This window comes from Prionailurus viverrinus, unplaced genomic scaffold (genome assembly GCF_022837055.1).
Source record: "Prionailurus viverrinus isolate Anna unplaced genomic scaffold, UM_Priviv_1.0 scaffold_49, whole genome shotgun sequence".
NCBI lineage: Eukaryota > Metazoa > Chordata > Mammalia > Carnivora > Felidae > Prionailurus > Prionailurus viverrinus.
This window is the reverse complement of record NW_025927612.1, coordinates 1,011,048-1,025,176: the sequence shown is the minus strand read 5'-3', so window position 1 is coordinate 1,025,176 and position 14,129 is coordinate 1,011,048. Positions and strand designations below refer to the sequence as shown.

Sequence of the window (14,129 nt, the reverse complement as noted above, 5' to 3'; positions counted from 1 at the left end):
GGGCCAGGGCCTGGTTGCCCGCAGAAGGTCCCATGGTAGCCGGGGTTTAGAACACAGGGGAGGAGTGCCCTGGGCAGCTGCTCCCGACTCCCTGTCTAGAAAGCGGGTCATCGGCCACGGGCCTCCGTGAATGGCTGGGGAGGACTGAGCTGGGCTCTCTTGCGGTGTCCGCTCCCCGGGACGCACGGGTATCGCCTGCGGGGTGGTTCCCGTGTCCGAGGCCCAGCAAGCAGGTGCCGCTGGAGCGGATCCTCTCCTGCCCGGGCTCCATCCTGCACGTGGGCCAGGCCCTGGAAAGAGAAGGAACGGAATTCTCTCGAAGTAGCTCCTCGCAGCCCCGCTGCTGGCGCAATTGCCAGGGTGGGTGGCGTGCCGGGGTTAAACGGGCGGGGTTGGTACTTCCCGCCAACCAGCCAGGAGGGGCTGTGCCGCATCCCGTCACTCTTGCCGGGGACCCAAGGGCTGTGGGGAGAGGCCGTCCTCGTCACCCTCTCATCTAGTCACTCCCTCTCTCCCCTAGCGTGCGTGTACCCACGCGGTGCCAGCTCATGGCCACCTCTCTCGGGAAGCCTCCCAGGGTAATCTCCCCCCCAGTGCTCCCTCCACCGGGTTCACGGTGTCTTGTGTTGGGTCCTGTCCCGTCCATCTTGACACCAGGAGCCATGGCTCCGTCTTCCCCACGGCACCAGCTCTGATCTGGTTTGGAGCCCAGGCGTCTCCAGGGGGCAGGGACCCAGGGAGACGGCAGACATGTGTCCCTCAGGTTGGAGCAGCGGGAACAATGCCTCTGTGTGGGAGGATGCACACCAGCTGGTGCAAAGGGTCCACGTGGGGCTGGCCCCAGAAGGGGAGGGCCCGTGCAGCCGTGCCAGCCGTGCGACAGACGGCTCTGTGGATGCTTGCACTGGGGACGGCCGCCCGGGTTCTTTCCACCCGCCACTCCACCATCCCTCGGCCTGCAAGGCACTCGGGGCCGTGTCACTACAGCATCTTTGGTGCCGGCTCACATCTGAGCACAGCGCTCTGCAGCCTTCTGGGGAGAGGCCCATGCGCACGGGGAGGAGTGGGGCCAGTTCTCTGCCTCGGGACTGGCCAAGACGCCGTCCGTTGGACCCAAGGCCAGGAACCTTGGAACCTCCCACATACCAAGGCTTGCCCTTTGCTAGGCATGACGGGGACGGACGGACTGCAAGGAAGGCAGGGGAGAGGCTGGACGTGAAGGGAAATACCATGAATACTGACAACACGCATCTGTGAGCGGGGCGGGGAGGTACAAGCCCCGCTGGACCCAAAGCCAGCACCTCCCCTAAGCACGAGCTGGGGCCACCGCTCTGGGCTGCCTTGCCCTGCCCAGCCCCTCCCCCACTCGCCCCTCATCCCAACTCAGTTGAAGGGTGGTGAGAGGTGGCTGGGAGCCCATGTGAGGGAGTCGGCCCCGCATTCCCCGTCCCAGACTGTCCCGCCAGCTCACCCAGCATTTCTCCCCAGGAGGATCTTGAGCCCAGGGCGCCCAGCAGCGGCCACTGCCCGCCTCCTTTCCGACTCCGGGGCCTGAGGGGTCTGGGCCGGGCCAGCGTGGGGGCGGTGCCGGAGCACGGGGGGCGGAGTCGTGCGACCGCCAAGCCCCGCCCCCAGGCTCTGCGGCACCTCCCGGAGGAGGGGTCGGGTGGGGCGCCGCTGGGTCAGCTGAATGACAGTCACGGGACAGCGACCAGCTCCGTCTGGCTTCCTGGAGAAGGAGGGATGAGCGGGGGTCTCCGAGTGCGGCAGCCCAGCGGTGGGGCCCGTAGTGGGGACGGCGTTGTCATGAAGGGTTCCCGGGACGGTGGGGTCAGTCCTGGGGCCGGTCCTGGGCCAGAGGGCAGCCTCCGGCACGGGTGCGGGGAGACCCTGAGGTCTGGGTCCCGAGGCCTGGGGGCCTAAGGGGGGCGGGTCAGGTGGTCCTGGGGTCCACAGGAGCCTGGGGTGACTTGGGACACAGAGGAACCTGTCGAGAAGGTTGGGGCCTGGGAAGCTGGGGACCTCTGCGGGGCAGGCGGGTCTCCAAGTCCCGAGTTCCCCTCAGGACATGGAAAAGGAGCAGGAGCGGGAGGCTCTGCAGGCCTGGAAGGAGCGCGTCGGGCAGGAGCTGGACCGCGTGGTGGCTTTCTGGGTGGAGCACTCCCACGACCAGGAGCATGGGTGCGTCTCCCCCTTGTGGTGTCCTCAGCAGGGGTCTTTGCCCCTCCTGAGCCCCTACCTCGCTCTCCGCGGACCCAGATCTGCCGAGCCCCGCAGGGCGGTGGGGCGGGGGTGGTGTGTGTGTGTGTGTGTGTGTGTGTGTGTGTGTGCGCGTGTGTGTGTACAGCCCCTCCCCCGCTTCGCTGATACTGTGCCTCCCACAGGGGGTTCTTCACGTGCCTTGGCCGAGACGGGCAGGTGTATGATGACCTCAAGTATGTGTGGCTGCAGGGGAGGCAGGTAGGGGACGTCAGCTCCGCCTGTCTGCGGTCCACACACACACACGAGGCCGGTCCCCTCCACGCTCTTCCTCCCATGACAGCGGCACCTGAGCACTGCTCGTCCCAGCCCTGAGGACCCCGCTGCTCCCCACTGAAGCCAGATTCCCTCTGCTCCCCCACAGGTGTGGATGTATTGTCGCCTGTACCGCAAACTCGAGCGCTTCCGCAGCCCCGAACTTCTGGACGCGGCAAAAGCAGGTGTCCCCTCCCCTCCCCCCATCTCCCCAGAGGCACCTCCAAGTGTACTCTAGTTCCTAGAGAGGTCTAAAAGCAGCGAAGGGCCTGGGGACGCTCACGGGTGGGAAGGAAGGGGAAGGTGGCAGTGTCCTCACCTGAGTTCTAGCAGGCCGACTTCTCAACCACCAGGTGGCGAATTTTTGCTGCGTTATGCCCGAGTGGCACCTCCTGGAAAGAAGTGTGCCTTTGTGCTGACGCGGGACGGCCGCCCGGTCAAGGTGCAGCGAACCATCTTCAGCGAGTGTTTCTACACCATGGCCATGAACGAGCTGTGGAGGGTGACAGGGGAAGCGCGTTACCAGGTGTGTGGGAGGAAGGCTGCACGTGGGTCTCCCTGATGCATTCCAGTCCTGGGTACCCGCGTTCCCCGCCCCGGGCTCTGCCTGCAGGCCAGGTCTCTCATCAAAGTCAATCCTCTCTTCGGCCCCCCCACCCCGGGGCCCCAGGGCTGCTGGCTACACCCCCCTCGCGGTGCTGTATTGTCACCGGTGGCCCCTCCCAGAAGTCTCTACCTCTGAATCCCTACACTGGGCACCAGGCATAAAGGGACCAATCCTTGCCCTGCCCTGGCCGGGAGGGAGCTCTCCCTCCTCCCTGGAGCCCCCTGTGCTTTCAGACCTGACCTGGATGCCTGGCAGTGGCCTGCACCCACACACTGGGAACCCCCGAGGCAGGGTGGGGCAGATCCACCCCGGCCCCCAGCACCCGACACGGCCCCCAGCACCCGACACGACGCTGGGCCCAGAGTCGGCCCTCGGTGAAGGCGTCCCATGAGTGGGTGGGAGGAGGGGGCTCTCCCCCCACCCCCGTCCCGGTCAGGACCCCACCCCCAGGCAGGACCTCAGGGACCGGGATGCGGCCTCAGCCCCGACCTTCCCCTCGCCTCCCTTCTCCCGACCCAGAGGGAAGCAGTGGAGATGATGGAGCAGATCGTGTACTGGGTGCGGGAGGACCCATCGGGGCTGGGCCGGCCCCGGCTCCCCGGGGCCCCGGCCTCTGAGTCCATGGCGGTGCCCATGATGCTGCTCAACCTCGTGGACCAGCTGGGGGAGGCGGACGAGGAGCTGGCGGAAAACTACGCGGAGCTGGGGGACTGCTGCGCCCAGAGGATCCTGCAGCATGTTCAGGTTGGGGACGTGTCCGGGGGACGGGGAGGCGGATGCTGGCCGCCAGGACGGGTCTCGGGGGGCTGGGGAGCGGGGGACCCCCGCTCCCCACCCCCTGCAGCACCTCCTTGGCTCACGCCCCACCACCGCCACCCCAGCTGGGCGCCGATGGTCCCCTTTACGGATGGGGAGACACGGAGGCCGGGGAAGCGCAGGACCCTACACCCTGGGGAAGGACGAGGGCCCAGGAGAGCTCCGGAGGAAGGGGCCAAGGGCAGGAGGGAGGGTGTCGGAGCCCCTGGCCTGTTAGAGGGAGCAGGAGACCTGTTAGAGGGAGCAGGAGACCAAGTCCTTCCGGGCCTCTGTGGGCAGACCCAGGCCACCCACTCTCGGCCCCCATTCAGTGTGTCCCCCTTCCCACCTCTCAGGGCCCAGCCCGAAGCAAGGGTCAGAATGCACCCAGGCCCTTGGGCCTCTTCCCCTGTGAGCCCGGCCTGCCCAAGACTGCAGGTGACAGAGGGGAGGGAGGGGGCATCTTTCTGGTTGGATGGCAGGGGCTGAAGGCACATTTAGCTTCTCTGTTCCTCCCGCGACAGAGGGATGGACAGGCTGTGCTGGAGAATGTGTCAGAGGATGGTGAGGAACTTTCTGGTTGCCTGGGGCGACATCAGAACCCAGGTGAGGAGTAGGGTGGGCTGGGGGTGGCCCAGGAGGAAGGGAACGCTCACTCTTGGGTTCTGGGCTTCAGGTGTGGGGAGTGCCTGGGGGCTGCCTTGAGCCCTCTGTGCCCTCCACCTGCTGCTGAGGACCAGGCAGGGAGGCGGGGACAGACCTCCCAGGCTGGGGTGTCAGCAGCAGGAGAGGGAGTCGAGGACAGACGGCGAGGGCAAACTTTCTGCAGGGGGGTGGCCGTTGGGCCCGCTAAGGGGCTAAGGGCGACTCCTGCTGTTAGTGAAGGAGAAAGGGAGCCGCCTGCGGGCAGCACAGGGGGGTTGAGCTCCCCCACCCCTTCCCCTGCTTGGGGAAGGCTCTTCTGTCTGCCTCACTTGGAACCCTTGTCAGGCCATGCGTTGGAGGCCGGCTGGTTCCTGCTCCGTCATGCCATCAGGAAGGGCGATCCCGAACTTCGAGCCCACGTTATCGACAAGTTCCTGCTGTTGCCTTTCCACTCTGGGTGGGACCCTGACCACGGAGGCCTCTTCTACTTCCAGGATGCAGACGGCCTCTGCCCCACCCAGGTGGGAATGCGCCCGGGGCCCACGGTACTAGCCTGTTCAAGGCTTTCTTCGCCGGGAGGCGGGTGCTGTCATCACCCATTTTAGAGGGGGACCTGGGTCTCAGAGTGATGAACTTGCCCCGTGTGATCCTGGTGACAAACTCTTGACTTCTAGGCCGGTGGCCCTCAACCTCACGTACGTCCCCCTTGTCCTTGAAAGGCGCTCTGGGTGACTCTGCGGCCTCAGCAGCTGGGGCAGACTTGCCCCTGCAGAGGGTGACTGAGCCTGCCACCGGCAGGAACCGAGTGTCCAAGAGGCTTTAGACAGACTGACAAGAAGATGGGATTTCGATTCTAGGGTTAAAGGAGAGGTCACCCCACCCTGGCCCTTCGGAAGGGGCTGCATGGGGTGCATCCCGTTCAGGAAGCTAGTCCCATTCAGAGGGGCCGTTCAGACCCTCAGAGACATCCATCCTACGATGAAGCTCCAAGTGCTTGGGCCGGATGGGCCTGAGCCGTGATCTGGAGAATGGGGGTGGCTTTCCTGCTGACAGAGGTGGCAGAGGGTGGGACCCAGGGCCCTCAGACCCCGCCACTGCTTTGTGCTTTCAGCTGGAGTGGGCCATGAAGCTCTGGTGGCCCCACAGCGAAGCCATGATTGCCTTCCTCATGGGCTACAGTGACAGCGGGGACCCTGCCTTACTGCACCTCTTCCGCCGGGTGGCCGACTACACCTTCCGCCAGGTGAGTGGGCTCCCGGCTCGGCATGGGTGTGGAGGAAACAGCGGGCAGCCCTTCCTCCCCGGGCCTTTCTGGCCGTGGGAGGACGCTGGGCTGGGCTGGCTGACCCCACACCCCCTTCTTCTCCCCCACACTGGACACGGTCCCTCGGCCGGTCTGGGTTCCTAGAGGTCCGGACCCTCTAGTCAGTCAGCAAAGCGGCCCGTCTGGAGCTGGTGTTTCCACGGGAGGAGGGGCAGAATATAAACAAGGAAATAAGGGTCTGGGGGGGGGGGCAGTGCAAGTGGGAGAGAATACAGGCAGGAGTCTTTCTGCACAGAGGAGTTACCTTGTGTGATTCAGGCATTCCTGGGTCCGGGGGCTTTGGGAGGGAGACTCCAGACCTCGGGCAAAAGCAGGGAGGTAGGAGACTGTAGCTGTCCATCCTGGCCGGTGAGGACAGGGGCCCGGCCTGGGGTGCGAGCCGGTCAGAGGGGTCAGAGTCTGGTCGAGCAGGCAAGGTCTGGGCTGGCCACGATCACTTGGGTGTCATAAGAATGTAGACGATACTGTGAGCCGTGAGGCAAAGTAAGCTTTTGAGACAGGAGAGGAAAGAGGGAATACGAGGGCCCGGCCAAGGTGGCAAGAATGAATCAGCTGTGAGGTAGGAAGGAAGCCAGGGGTCCCTCAGAGGCCAAGCACCGTGAACAGAGTGACATACCAGCTGCCGCTCAGGGGACACCTTGGCTGTTGCGCCTGGTGATGAATGAAGATTCCTGATGTGTTTCTCGAGCCATGATGCACTCCACTGGTAAACCCCAGCACAGGAGGAACTATAGGGGGTCTCGTTCTGGGGTGTGTGGGCTTTGAAACGTGGGAGAAAATGACATCCCCATTTGCGCTGACCTCTGATTGGAATTCAGCACTCGCCTCCACAGTGGTATTAGCAGTGCCCGACTTTGTCACCGGTAGAAATCCCCAATGTGTTCACATTCCACGGCAGGTAGAGAGGCATCTCCAATACTGCACGCACACATCACGGCTTCCAAACACGGCATCAGGACAACTGAGGCTATTAATGCGGAATGCGTTCATAAACAACATGTGTTAGAGGCCAGCAGTGTTAATTGCATAAAGCAAAGTCTAAAGAATATGTTTTCAAGAGCTTGTGATAGCATTGAGCAATTGCAAAGGTTATCACCAACAGGTAAATCAGTACGCGCTATCCAACATAACAGAATACCTAAAGCAATAATTCAGATATCCATGGAAAACCTGGACAGGAAAACAGGTACATTCTTCCTGTGGCAGATCGAGTAGTGGAAAAATAAAGGACATAAACAAAGTCACTAGAGAAATGACATGAATAGACACAGCTCATAGGCCCGAATTTATTTTTTTTAGTGCTTATTTATGTAAAAAATTTTTTTTAATGTTTATTTATTTTTGAGAGAGACAGAGACAGAATGTGAGTGGGTTAGGGGCAGAGAGAGAGGGAGACCCAGAATCAGAAGCAGGCTCCAGGCTCTGAGCTGTCAGCACAGAGCCTGATTTGGGGCTTGAACTCACAAACCATGAGATCGTGACCTGAGCCAAAGTTGGATGCTCAACCAGGGCCCCCCAAGTGTTTATTTATTTTTTAGAGGGAGAGCAGGTGCATGAGCAGGGGGGAGGGACAGAGAGAGGGGGATCTGAAGCTGACAGCAGAGAGCCCAATGCAGGGGCTCAAACTCACAAACCTCGTGATCACAACCTGCCCCGAAGTCAGTCGCTCAACCGACTGAGCCACTCACGTACCCCACAGAGGCATCAGTGTAAAGACATTTTGATAGTGAACTTCAATGTCATTGATTTCGTCTATGATGGTTCCGAGAAGGGGTCCGCCGAAGTGTCTCTGAGGGTAGGAAGCAGAGGGGCCTAGGCCAGGGCTTTGAGGTCCATCCTGGGTGTCTGGGTGGAACTAACAGGCCCAAAGGGGATAGGTGCCTGATGGTAATGCTGGCAGAGGGAAGGAAGGCACACAGAATAATAGGTCGACGGAACTGCTGGGAAGGGGCAGGCTTCAGGTAGCTCTGAGGGAGGGGAAGATGTATTTGGGACCCATGGGGAGGCAGCCAAGAGTGGGATCTCGGTGCTGGGTGTCTACAGTGTCATGTACTGGAACACAGGCTCCGAGTAAGTAACTTGCTACAAAGTTACTTTTGCTTTTTCCTATCAGTTGTATTGAGGTACACTGTATATACACAGTAAAACATGTCCATCTGAAGTGTTCCAATCATTTATAGAACGCTCGCGTCTCTCTCTGTGACCAGCAGCACTATCACGATATATTACATTTATGTCGTCCCCAAACAGGGTGCTTCTTAGTCCTTCTTGTAGCGTTTCAGATCACAGCCTGGAGCCCCTTCCCCCAGCGGGTTATCTCGCGGCCCACTCCCAGCCCCAGGCAGAAAGGAAAAGCCCCACGTTTTCATCTGTGTCCCGGACACCATCTCACCTTTAAAAGCACTGATTCTGGAGCCATGTTACCTGGGGCCCGCCCCGGCTCTGACCCCCGGGTTGCCGTGCGGTGGGGACGGTGGGCCCCTCTTTCCCTGGCCCCGTGGCACCTGGGAGCCCCCCCCCCCCGCAGGCGCTGGCTGTCACGGTCTTGTTATTCCAGTTTCGCGATCCTGAGTACGGTGAATGGTTTGGCTACCTGAACCGAGAGGGTAAGGTCGCTCTCACCATCAAGGGGGGTCCTTTCAAAGGTGAGTGGGGGACAGGGCAGGGCCGCAGGGGCTCGGGGCAGTCGGCCACCCCTGCACCTCCCGACCCCCTGTCGTGCCTCTCCGCCGCAGGCTGCTTCCACGTGCCGAGGTGCCTCGCCATGTGCGAGGAGATGCTGGACGCCCTGCTGAGCCGCCTCGCCCTGGCCCAGAGCCCCGGCACGCAGTGCACTCCCGCCGCCCCCAGCCCCGAAGGCGCGAAATAAAACCGAGCGTGCTCCAGTGCCCGCGTGCGCGCGTCTGTGGGGGTCGCGGGAGGAGGGCGGCCTCCGAGCCGGCTGGAGGGCACGGGCTGACCCGGCCCCGGGGGCGCCGCGCGCGCGCGGGACCGCCCCACCCCGCCGACCGGCCCGCCCCTCGTCGGGGCTCGCCGGGCCATTGGCGCGCCCCGCCCCGCGGGCGCGCCCCACCCCCGCAGCGGCCCACCCCACGCATTGGCCGAGCGGCCACGAGGGCGGGTTCGGCGGCGCGCACTTCCGGCCCGTGGCCGGGGCCCGGCGCGCGCCGCCCCTTCCGCCGCCACCCCCGCGAGCCCGGAGACCCAGCTCCAGCCCCAGCCCCAGCCCCGGCCTGGCCGCCCTGGCGTCGCCTTGGAGCGCGGCGGCAGCTGACTGCGCGTTTCCGATCCGCTGGGAGCCGCGAGCCCCGCCGCCGTTATGAACATCCGCAATGCGAGGGTGAGGGGCAGGGGCGGGAGGCTGTCCGCGCCGCGTGGGTGCGGGCCCGGTGGCCGCGTGCGCATGCTCCCGAGGGGTCCGGCCGAGCCCCGGGCCGGCAGCCCCGCGTGCCTGCGGCCGCAGGGCACGGACAGGTGAAGGCCACCGTCCCGGTGGGGTGGACCTACCGGAACAGGGATGTTGGGGCTCCGTCGGATGGTGTCCCGGAGCCTCCCGGCGCGCAGCTCCATTCCCGGAACAGATGATCTTTGCACAGCGGCAGTGCGCCGCGCCTGTGCAGACAGATAGTCGCGGCGCCCGCCCAGCCCTGCGGGGGTGGGGGTCGGTGAGTAGACAGGGAGCAGGGTTCTAACGTGGCCGAGGCCTCCTGAGTCACCACAGCCCCTGGCCTTCCTGCCCCGCAGCCGGAGGACCTGATGAACATGCAGCACTGCAATCTCTTGTGCCTGCCCGAGAACTACCAGATGAAGTACTACTTCTACCACGGCCTCTCCTGGCCCCAGGTGCGTGTCCCTGCACTTTGCGGTTGGCCGGGGGGGGGGGGGGGGGGGGGGCAGGGGCAGACCCAGGGAAACCCAACAGGGGCAGATTTCGGAGCACCGGCAGTGGGGTGTGCCGAAGGAAACCAAGCCACTGGCCCGGGAGGTCAGGAGCTGTCACTGAACTCGCCACCCGTTCGGTTCCTGTCATGCACACAGTGACAGGCTGGCAGCGGGACCAAGTGTCTGCCGAGGCCTCCTCCAGCTCTGACAGGAGGTCCTTTTCTGACTTCTCTCTTCTCCCTGTCACCTACCTAGCTCTCTTACATCGCAGAGGATGAGAACGGGAAGATTGTGGGGTACGTCCTCGCCAAAATGTGAGTCACGAAGGAAGGAGACAGAAACCCTATGCCAGAGTTGGGGGTGGGGCGTGGATTTGGGGGGTGGGCATCAACATGTGCCTGCTGGGTCTGCGTGGATTGCTTTTTCTTGTTTTAATTAATCAAGAGACTGTTTTTTAGTTCAGTTTTGGGTTTACAAAAAGTCCGGTGGAAAGCGTAGAGAGTTCCGGTGTACCTCCTGCCATCTGCCCCCTGGTTTTCTGGATCGTTAACATCTTGCAGTACGTTGGTGACAGCTGATGGACCAGTCTTGCTACATTTTTACTACAGTCTACTTTATATTAGGGTTCACTGTTTGCACGGTAGCCTTCTATGGATTTGGACAAATGTATAACAACCCATATCTACCTACCTTTACAGAATCAGAAGGAGTTTCACTGCTATAAAAATCTTGGGTGTTACTGCATTTCTCATCTCCGTGTCCCCCCCCCCCCCCCCCCCCCCGCTCCATGGCAGCCACTGATACAGTTACTTCCTGTGTCTGTAGTTTTGCCTTTTCCAGAAAGTCCTATGACTGGAATCCTACAGTATGGAGCTTTTTCAAACTGGCTTCTTTCACCAAAGTCCTATGCGTCGAAAGTTTCCCCACGTCTCTTCATGGTTCGATGGCTCATTTCTTTCTAGCACGATCAGGATTTCCATTGAACTCCGTTGACACCACGCCTGTCTTTTGGCTGCACGAGGGGTTTTGAGAGCCTCAGCTGTAGCCCACCCTGGGTCTGGGGGAACGGTGGAGCCACCAGAGGACTTGGTGCTCCTGCTCTGGGCACACGCTGGGGCTGTGGGGCCCTGAGCGTATCTGCACCAGGCTCCTCTCTAGCCTCTCCTTTCTTCTTGCTGTAGGGAGGAGGACCCGGATGATGTGCCCCACGGACATATCACCTCACTGGTGCGTGGGGCTCGGCCGGGGTGGCGGCAGGGGTGGAGGTGGGCTTGCCTGGGGCAGCCCTCGAGGTCCCCTGCCCTCTCCCACCAGGCTGTGAAGCGTTCCCACCGGCGCCTCGGCCTGGCACAGAAGCTGATGGACCAGGCCTCCCGAGCCATGATAGAGAACTTCAACGCCAAATACGTCTCCCTGCATGTCAGGAAGAGGTGGAAGCCAGGACCGAGGGAGGGAGGGGGTGGGAGAGGAGACAATGTCTTGATGGGGGTCCTGGGGTGCCCTGGTGTGTGGAGATCTGGGGAGGGGGGTGGAGGGGGAGGCGGAGGACCCGGATGTGCTGTCACTGTGTGGCCGAGTCTGCTCAGCTTAGCAGTTCCTTGTTCCCCTGCAGTAACCGGGCCGCCCTGCACCTCTATTCCAACACCCTCAACTTTCAGTAAGTAGCTCCAGATTTTTCTAATGGAATGGGGTGGTCCCAGCTCTGGTGCATCCAGACGGCTGAGGTGGGCTGAGCCGCCTTCCAGGCGGGAGGATGGGGGTGGCTGGAGGACAGACCTGGAGTCAGCTGAGGTGGGGAGCAGGCTGCGGACTCCAGTGTCTGTGGTGCCGGCACCTGCCTGCTGGAGTTCGCTCGAGGCGTGTTGTGAGGCGGGAGAGTTGTGTGGCTTGCTGTGTCGCCTGACGCTGGCTGGGGCTAGGTGAAGAGCACACAGGTGTTTGGGTAAAGGTTCAGGAGTAGAGATGAGGGCCCAGGACATGAGGACAAGCCAAGGTGCAGCACTCGTGGTGAGCTGGCACCTAGAAGCATCTAAGCGGGACCAGGAGAAAGGAGAACATGGCGCTACAGAAACCTAAGCACATCCAGACAGGTAGAGATATCAGCAAGAGCAGTGGAGGGATCTAGAGCCCTGGGTGTCCTGGTGGATGAGGGCAGGTCCACTCAGGGACGTGGGAGTCTCTGTGTGCCTGGCACGGGACAGAGAAAGCCTGGCAGGGAAGTGATGTGTGCAGGACACTGTAGCAAAAGCTACTTGAAAGTGAGGCTGGGCTGGAGGGCCCATTGAGACGGCATTCAGTTTCAGCTTGGTGGCAGATAAAGAGGGACTATTGGGAAGGGCATCCAAGGAGGGATCTTTGACCTGGACGTAGAGGTCTCTGGTGGCCAGCAATCCCACGGTCTTGGGGCTGGCAGGGCTCTCCTAGGCCATCAAGTCCAGTGCCCCTTCCAGTGGCAAGGTCCCCGAGTATGCACACATACCTCCCCGTGCAGCCTTGGCCCCTGAGCTGCTCAGAGCAGGGGCCACATGGCCTGGTGGTGGCTGTCAGGACCCGCGACCGCAGCGCCCCTCCTCCTCAGCTCTAATTGCTAGGCCCGGGAATCAGCCTTGTTCAGTAAGTGACACGGAACCGGGCATGGGGGGGAGGGGATGGCTGAATCCAGGGCTTCAGTTCACAAGAAAGCACAGAAACAGATCCTTGGTAGCCAGATGAGGGACACAGGACAGGGGCAGGCCCCAGAGGGGTAAAGGCGCTGGACGCTGCTTACCGCTTGCTGCTGGACGGCGCAAAGGGAAGGCCACGTTGGAAACGGGGCTTGCTGTCTCCAAAAGGGCCCTTTGGGGGAAAACAGATACCCTGCCCCACTAGCATATGATGCTGGAAGGGTGAGAATTTGTCCCCTGATTTGGGTCGTTCTTTTCTCCACCTCCTGCCTCCAGGATCAGCGAAGTGGAACCCAAATACTACGCAGATGGGGAAGATGCATACGCGATGAAGCGGGACCTCACCCAGATGGCTGATGAGGTAAGTGTCCTGTGGGGCCAGGGCCACAGTCTCACAGATGAGGAGAAGCAAGGCAAAGCATAGGAGGCCCTGCTGGAGGTCAGAGGCAGCTTGGGGTGTGGGGGGAGCCCTGCTGGAGGTCAGGGGCAGCTCTGGACCGGGGTGCTGAGATGGTAGGAAGCCCTCTGTGGCCAGAGGCGAGATGGATTCGTGCCAGCCTTGGCGGCTGTGTTGCCAGGAGTCACGGCCCCGTTTGCCTCAGTTTCTTCAGCTGACAGGTGGGGAGCTGGGCCCCTATCGCCCCAAGATCGCATACTCTCCCGAAGCTTGTACCGCCTGAGGCGTGATGTGAGAGGTGAGGGAGGAGGTCCCTCAGTGTACTGAGAACTAGGGTCCCCAAGGCTCAGGGGTAAGACAGCTGGGCTGAGGAGAAGGTCAGGGGCCTGCCCCAGGCTCCTCGGGGGCCAGGGCCGTTCAACAGGCTTTGCAGCAGACCCCGTGGGGGAGGCACATGCACCCTCACTTTGTGGGACGGGAAACAGGTCCACAGAGGGCAGAGCCAGGACTCCACCCGGGTCTTCTGACTCAGTCCTGCAGGCTGCCCTCACCCGTGGCTTGGGTGGCAGAAGGGGGTCTCTGTGGTCTGGAGACTCAGACCTGTCTCCTTCCTCCTGCCTCTTCCTGGGCTCCTGGCGGCAGCTGAGGCGACACCTGGAGCTGAAGGAGAAGGGCAGGCACGTGGTGCTGGGCTCCATCGAGAACAAGGTGGAGAGCAGGGGCAACTCGCTTCCAAGCTCGGGAGAGGCCTGTCGTGAGGACAAGGGCCTGGCTGCTGAGGATAGTGGTGGTGACAGCAAGGATCTGAGCGAGGTCAGCGAGACCACAGAGAGCACCGATGTCAAGGACAGCTCAGAGGCCTCCGACTCTGCCTCCTAGAGCCTGCACTTGCTCCTCTCCCCACCCCGACCTGCCCGTCCTGTCCTCGCCCCTCAAGGTTTCACAATAAACTTCACCCAGTGGCCTTGGGGAGTTCGTGTGTGCTAGTGTGCACCTTGGGGGCGGGGGCTGCCTCTCCCGGGTCCCTCTGTGTCCCGGGATGTGGACCTCAAAGCCTTTTGGCATGGTGCGTCCTGCCAAGCCCAAGTAGAAGGAAAGAGCTCTGTCGGGGGTTTGGAGGCAGGGCTCCCAAGTCTGATGGCTCTCGGCCCCTACGGGTCCGGGGAAGGGAGACCCCGGACTTCTGGAAGCCAGTCCCTGCCGGGGAGGCAGGCGCTCTGGCTTCTGAGCCCTGCTCTACTGCTCCCTTGCCGGGCTCCTGATGCGTAAAGTCCAGCTGCTCACTGGGCTTCTCTGTTGCTG

General features: G+C 62.2%; 2 protein-coding genes across 8 annotated transcripts; both read left to right on the top strand.

Annotated features, from left to right (window-relative positions):
* The first annotated feature begins 1,668 nt into the window (after nucleotides 1–1,668).
* Nucleotides 1,669–8,771, top strand: RENBP (renin binding protein). Of its 5 annotated transcripts, XM_047847425.1 has the most exons (12): nucleotides 1,671–1,830; nucleotides 2,066–2,181; nucleotides 2,385–2,460; nucleotides 2,624–2,699; nucleotides 2,868–3,040; nucleotides 3,641–3,865; nucleotides 4,273–4,354; nucleotides 4,418–4,522; nucleotides 4,907–5,082; nucleotides 5,673–5,804; nucleotides 8,443–8,530; nucleotides 8,621–8,771. In XM_047847425.1, the coding sequence occupies exons 1-12, from the start codon at nucleotides 1,744–1,746 to the stop codon at nucleotides 8,752–8,754; spliced, it is 1,470 nt and encodes a 489-aa protein (XP_047703381.1). In that variant the 5' UTR covers nucleotides 1,671–1,743; the 3' UTR covers nucleotides 8,755–8,771. The 5 variants fall into 5 exon arrangements, with proteins under 5 accessions (XP_047703380.1, XP_047703381.1, XP_047703383.1 ...); XM_047847424.1 differs by having other exon boundaries at nucleotides 1,669–1,830; nucleotides 8,443–8,771; XM_047847428.1 differs by lacking the exon at nucleotides 4,273–4,354 and having other exon boundaries at nucleotides 1,673–1,830; nucleotides 4,441–4,522.
* Nucleotides 8,772–9,008: 237 nt separating this feature from the next.
* Nucleotides 9,009–13,791, top strand: NAA10 (N-alpha-acetyltransferase 10, NatA catalytic subunit). 3 transcript variants are annotated; one of them, XM_047847432.1, is made up of 8 exons: nucleotides 9,009–9,225; nucleotides 9,630–9,728; nucleotides 10,023–10,081; nucleotides 10,949–10,994; nucleotides 11,082–11,197; nucleotides 11,380–11,424; nucleotides 12,707–12,791; nucleotides 13,455–13,791. In XM_047847432.1, the coding sequence occupies exons 1-8, from the start codon at nucleotides 9,205–9,207 to the stop codon at nucleotides 13,704–13,706; spliced, it is 723 nt and encodes a 240-aa protein (XP_047703388.1). In that variant the 5' UTR covers nucleotides 9,009–9,204; the 3' UTR covers nucleotides 13,707–13,791. The 3 variants fall into 3 exon arrangements, with proteins under 3 accessions (XP_047703388.1, XP_047703389.1, XP_047703387.1); XM_047847433.1 differs by having other exon boundaries at nucleotides 9,020–9,225; nucleotides 13,470–13,791; XM_047847431.1 differs by lacking the exon at nucleotides 9,009–9,225 and adding an exon at nucleotides 9,299–9,550 and having other exon boundaries at nucleotides 13,470–13,791.
* The last annotated feature ends 338 nt before the right edge of the window (nucleotides 13,792–14,129 follow it).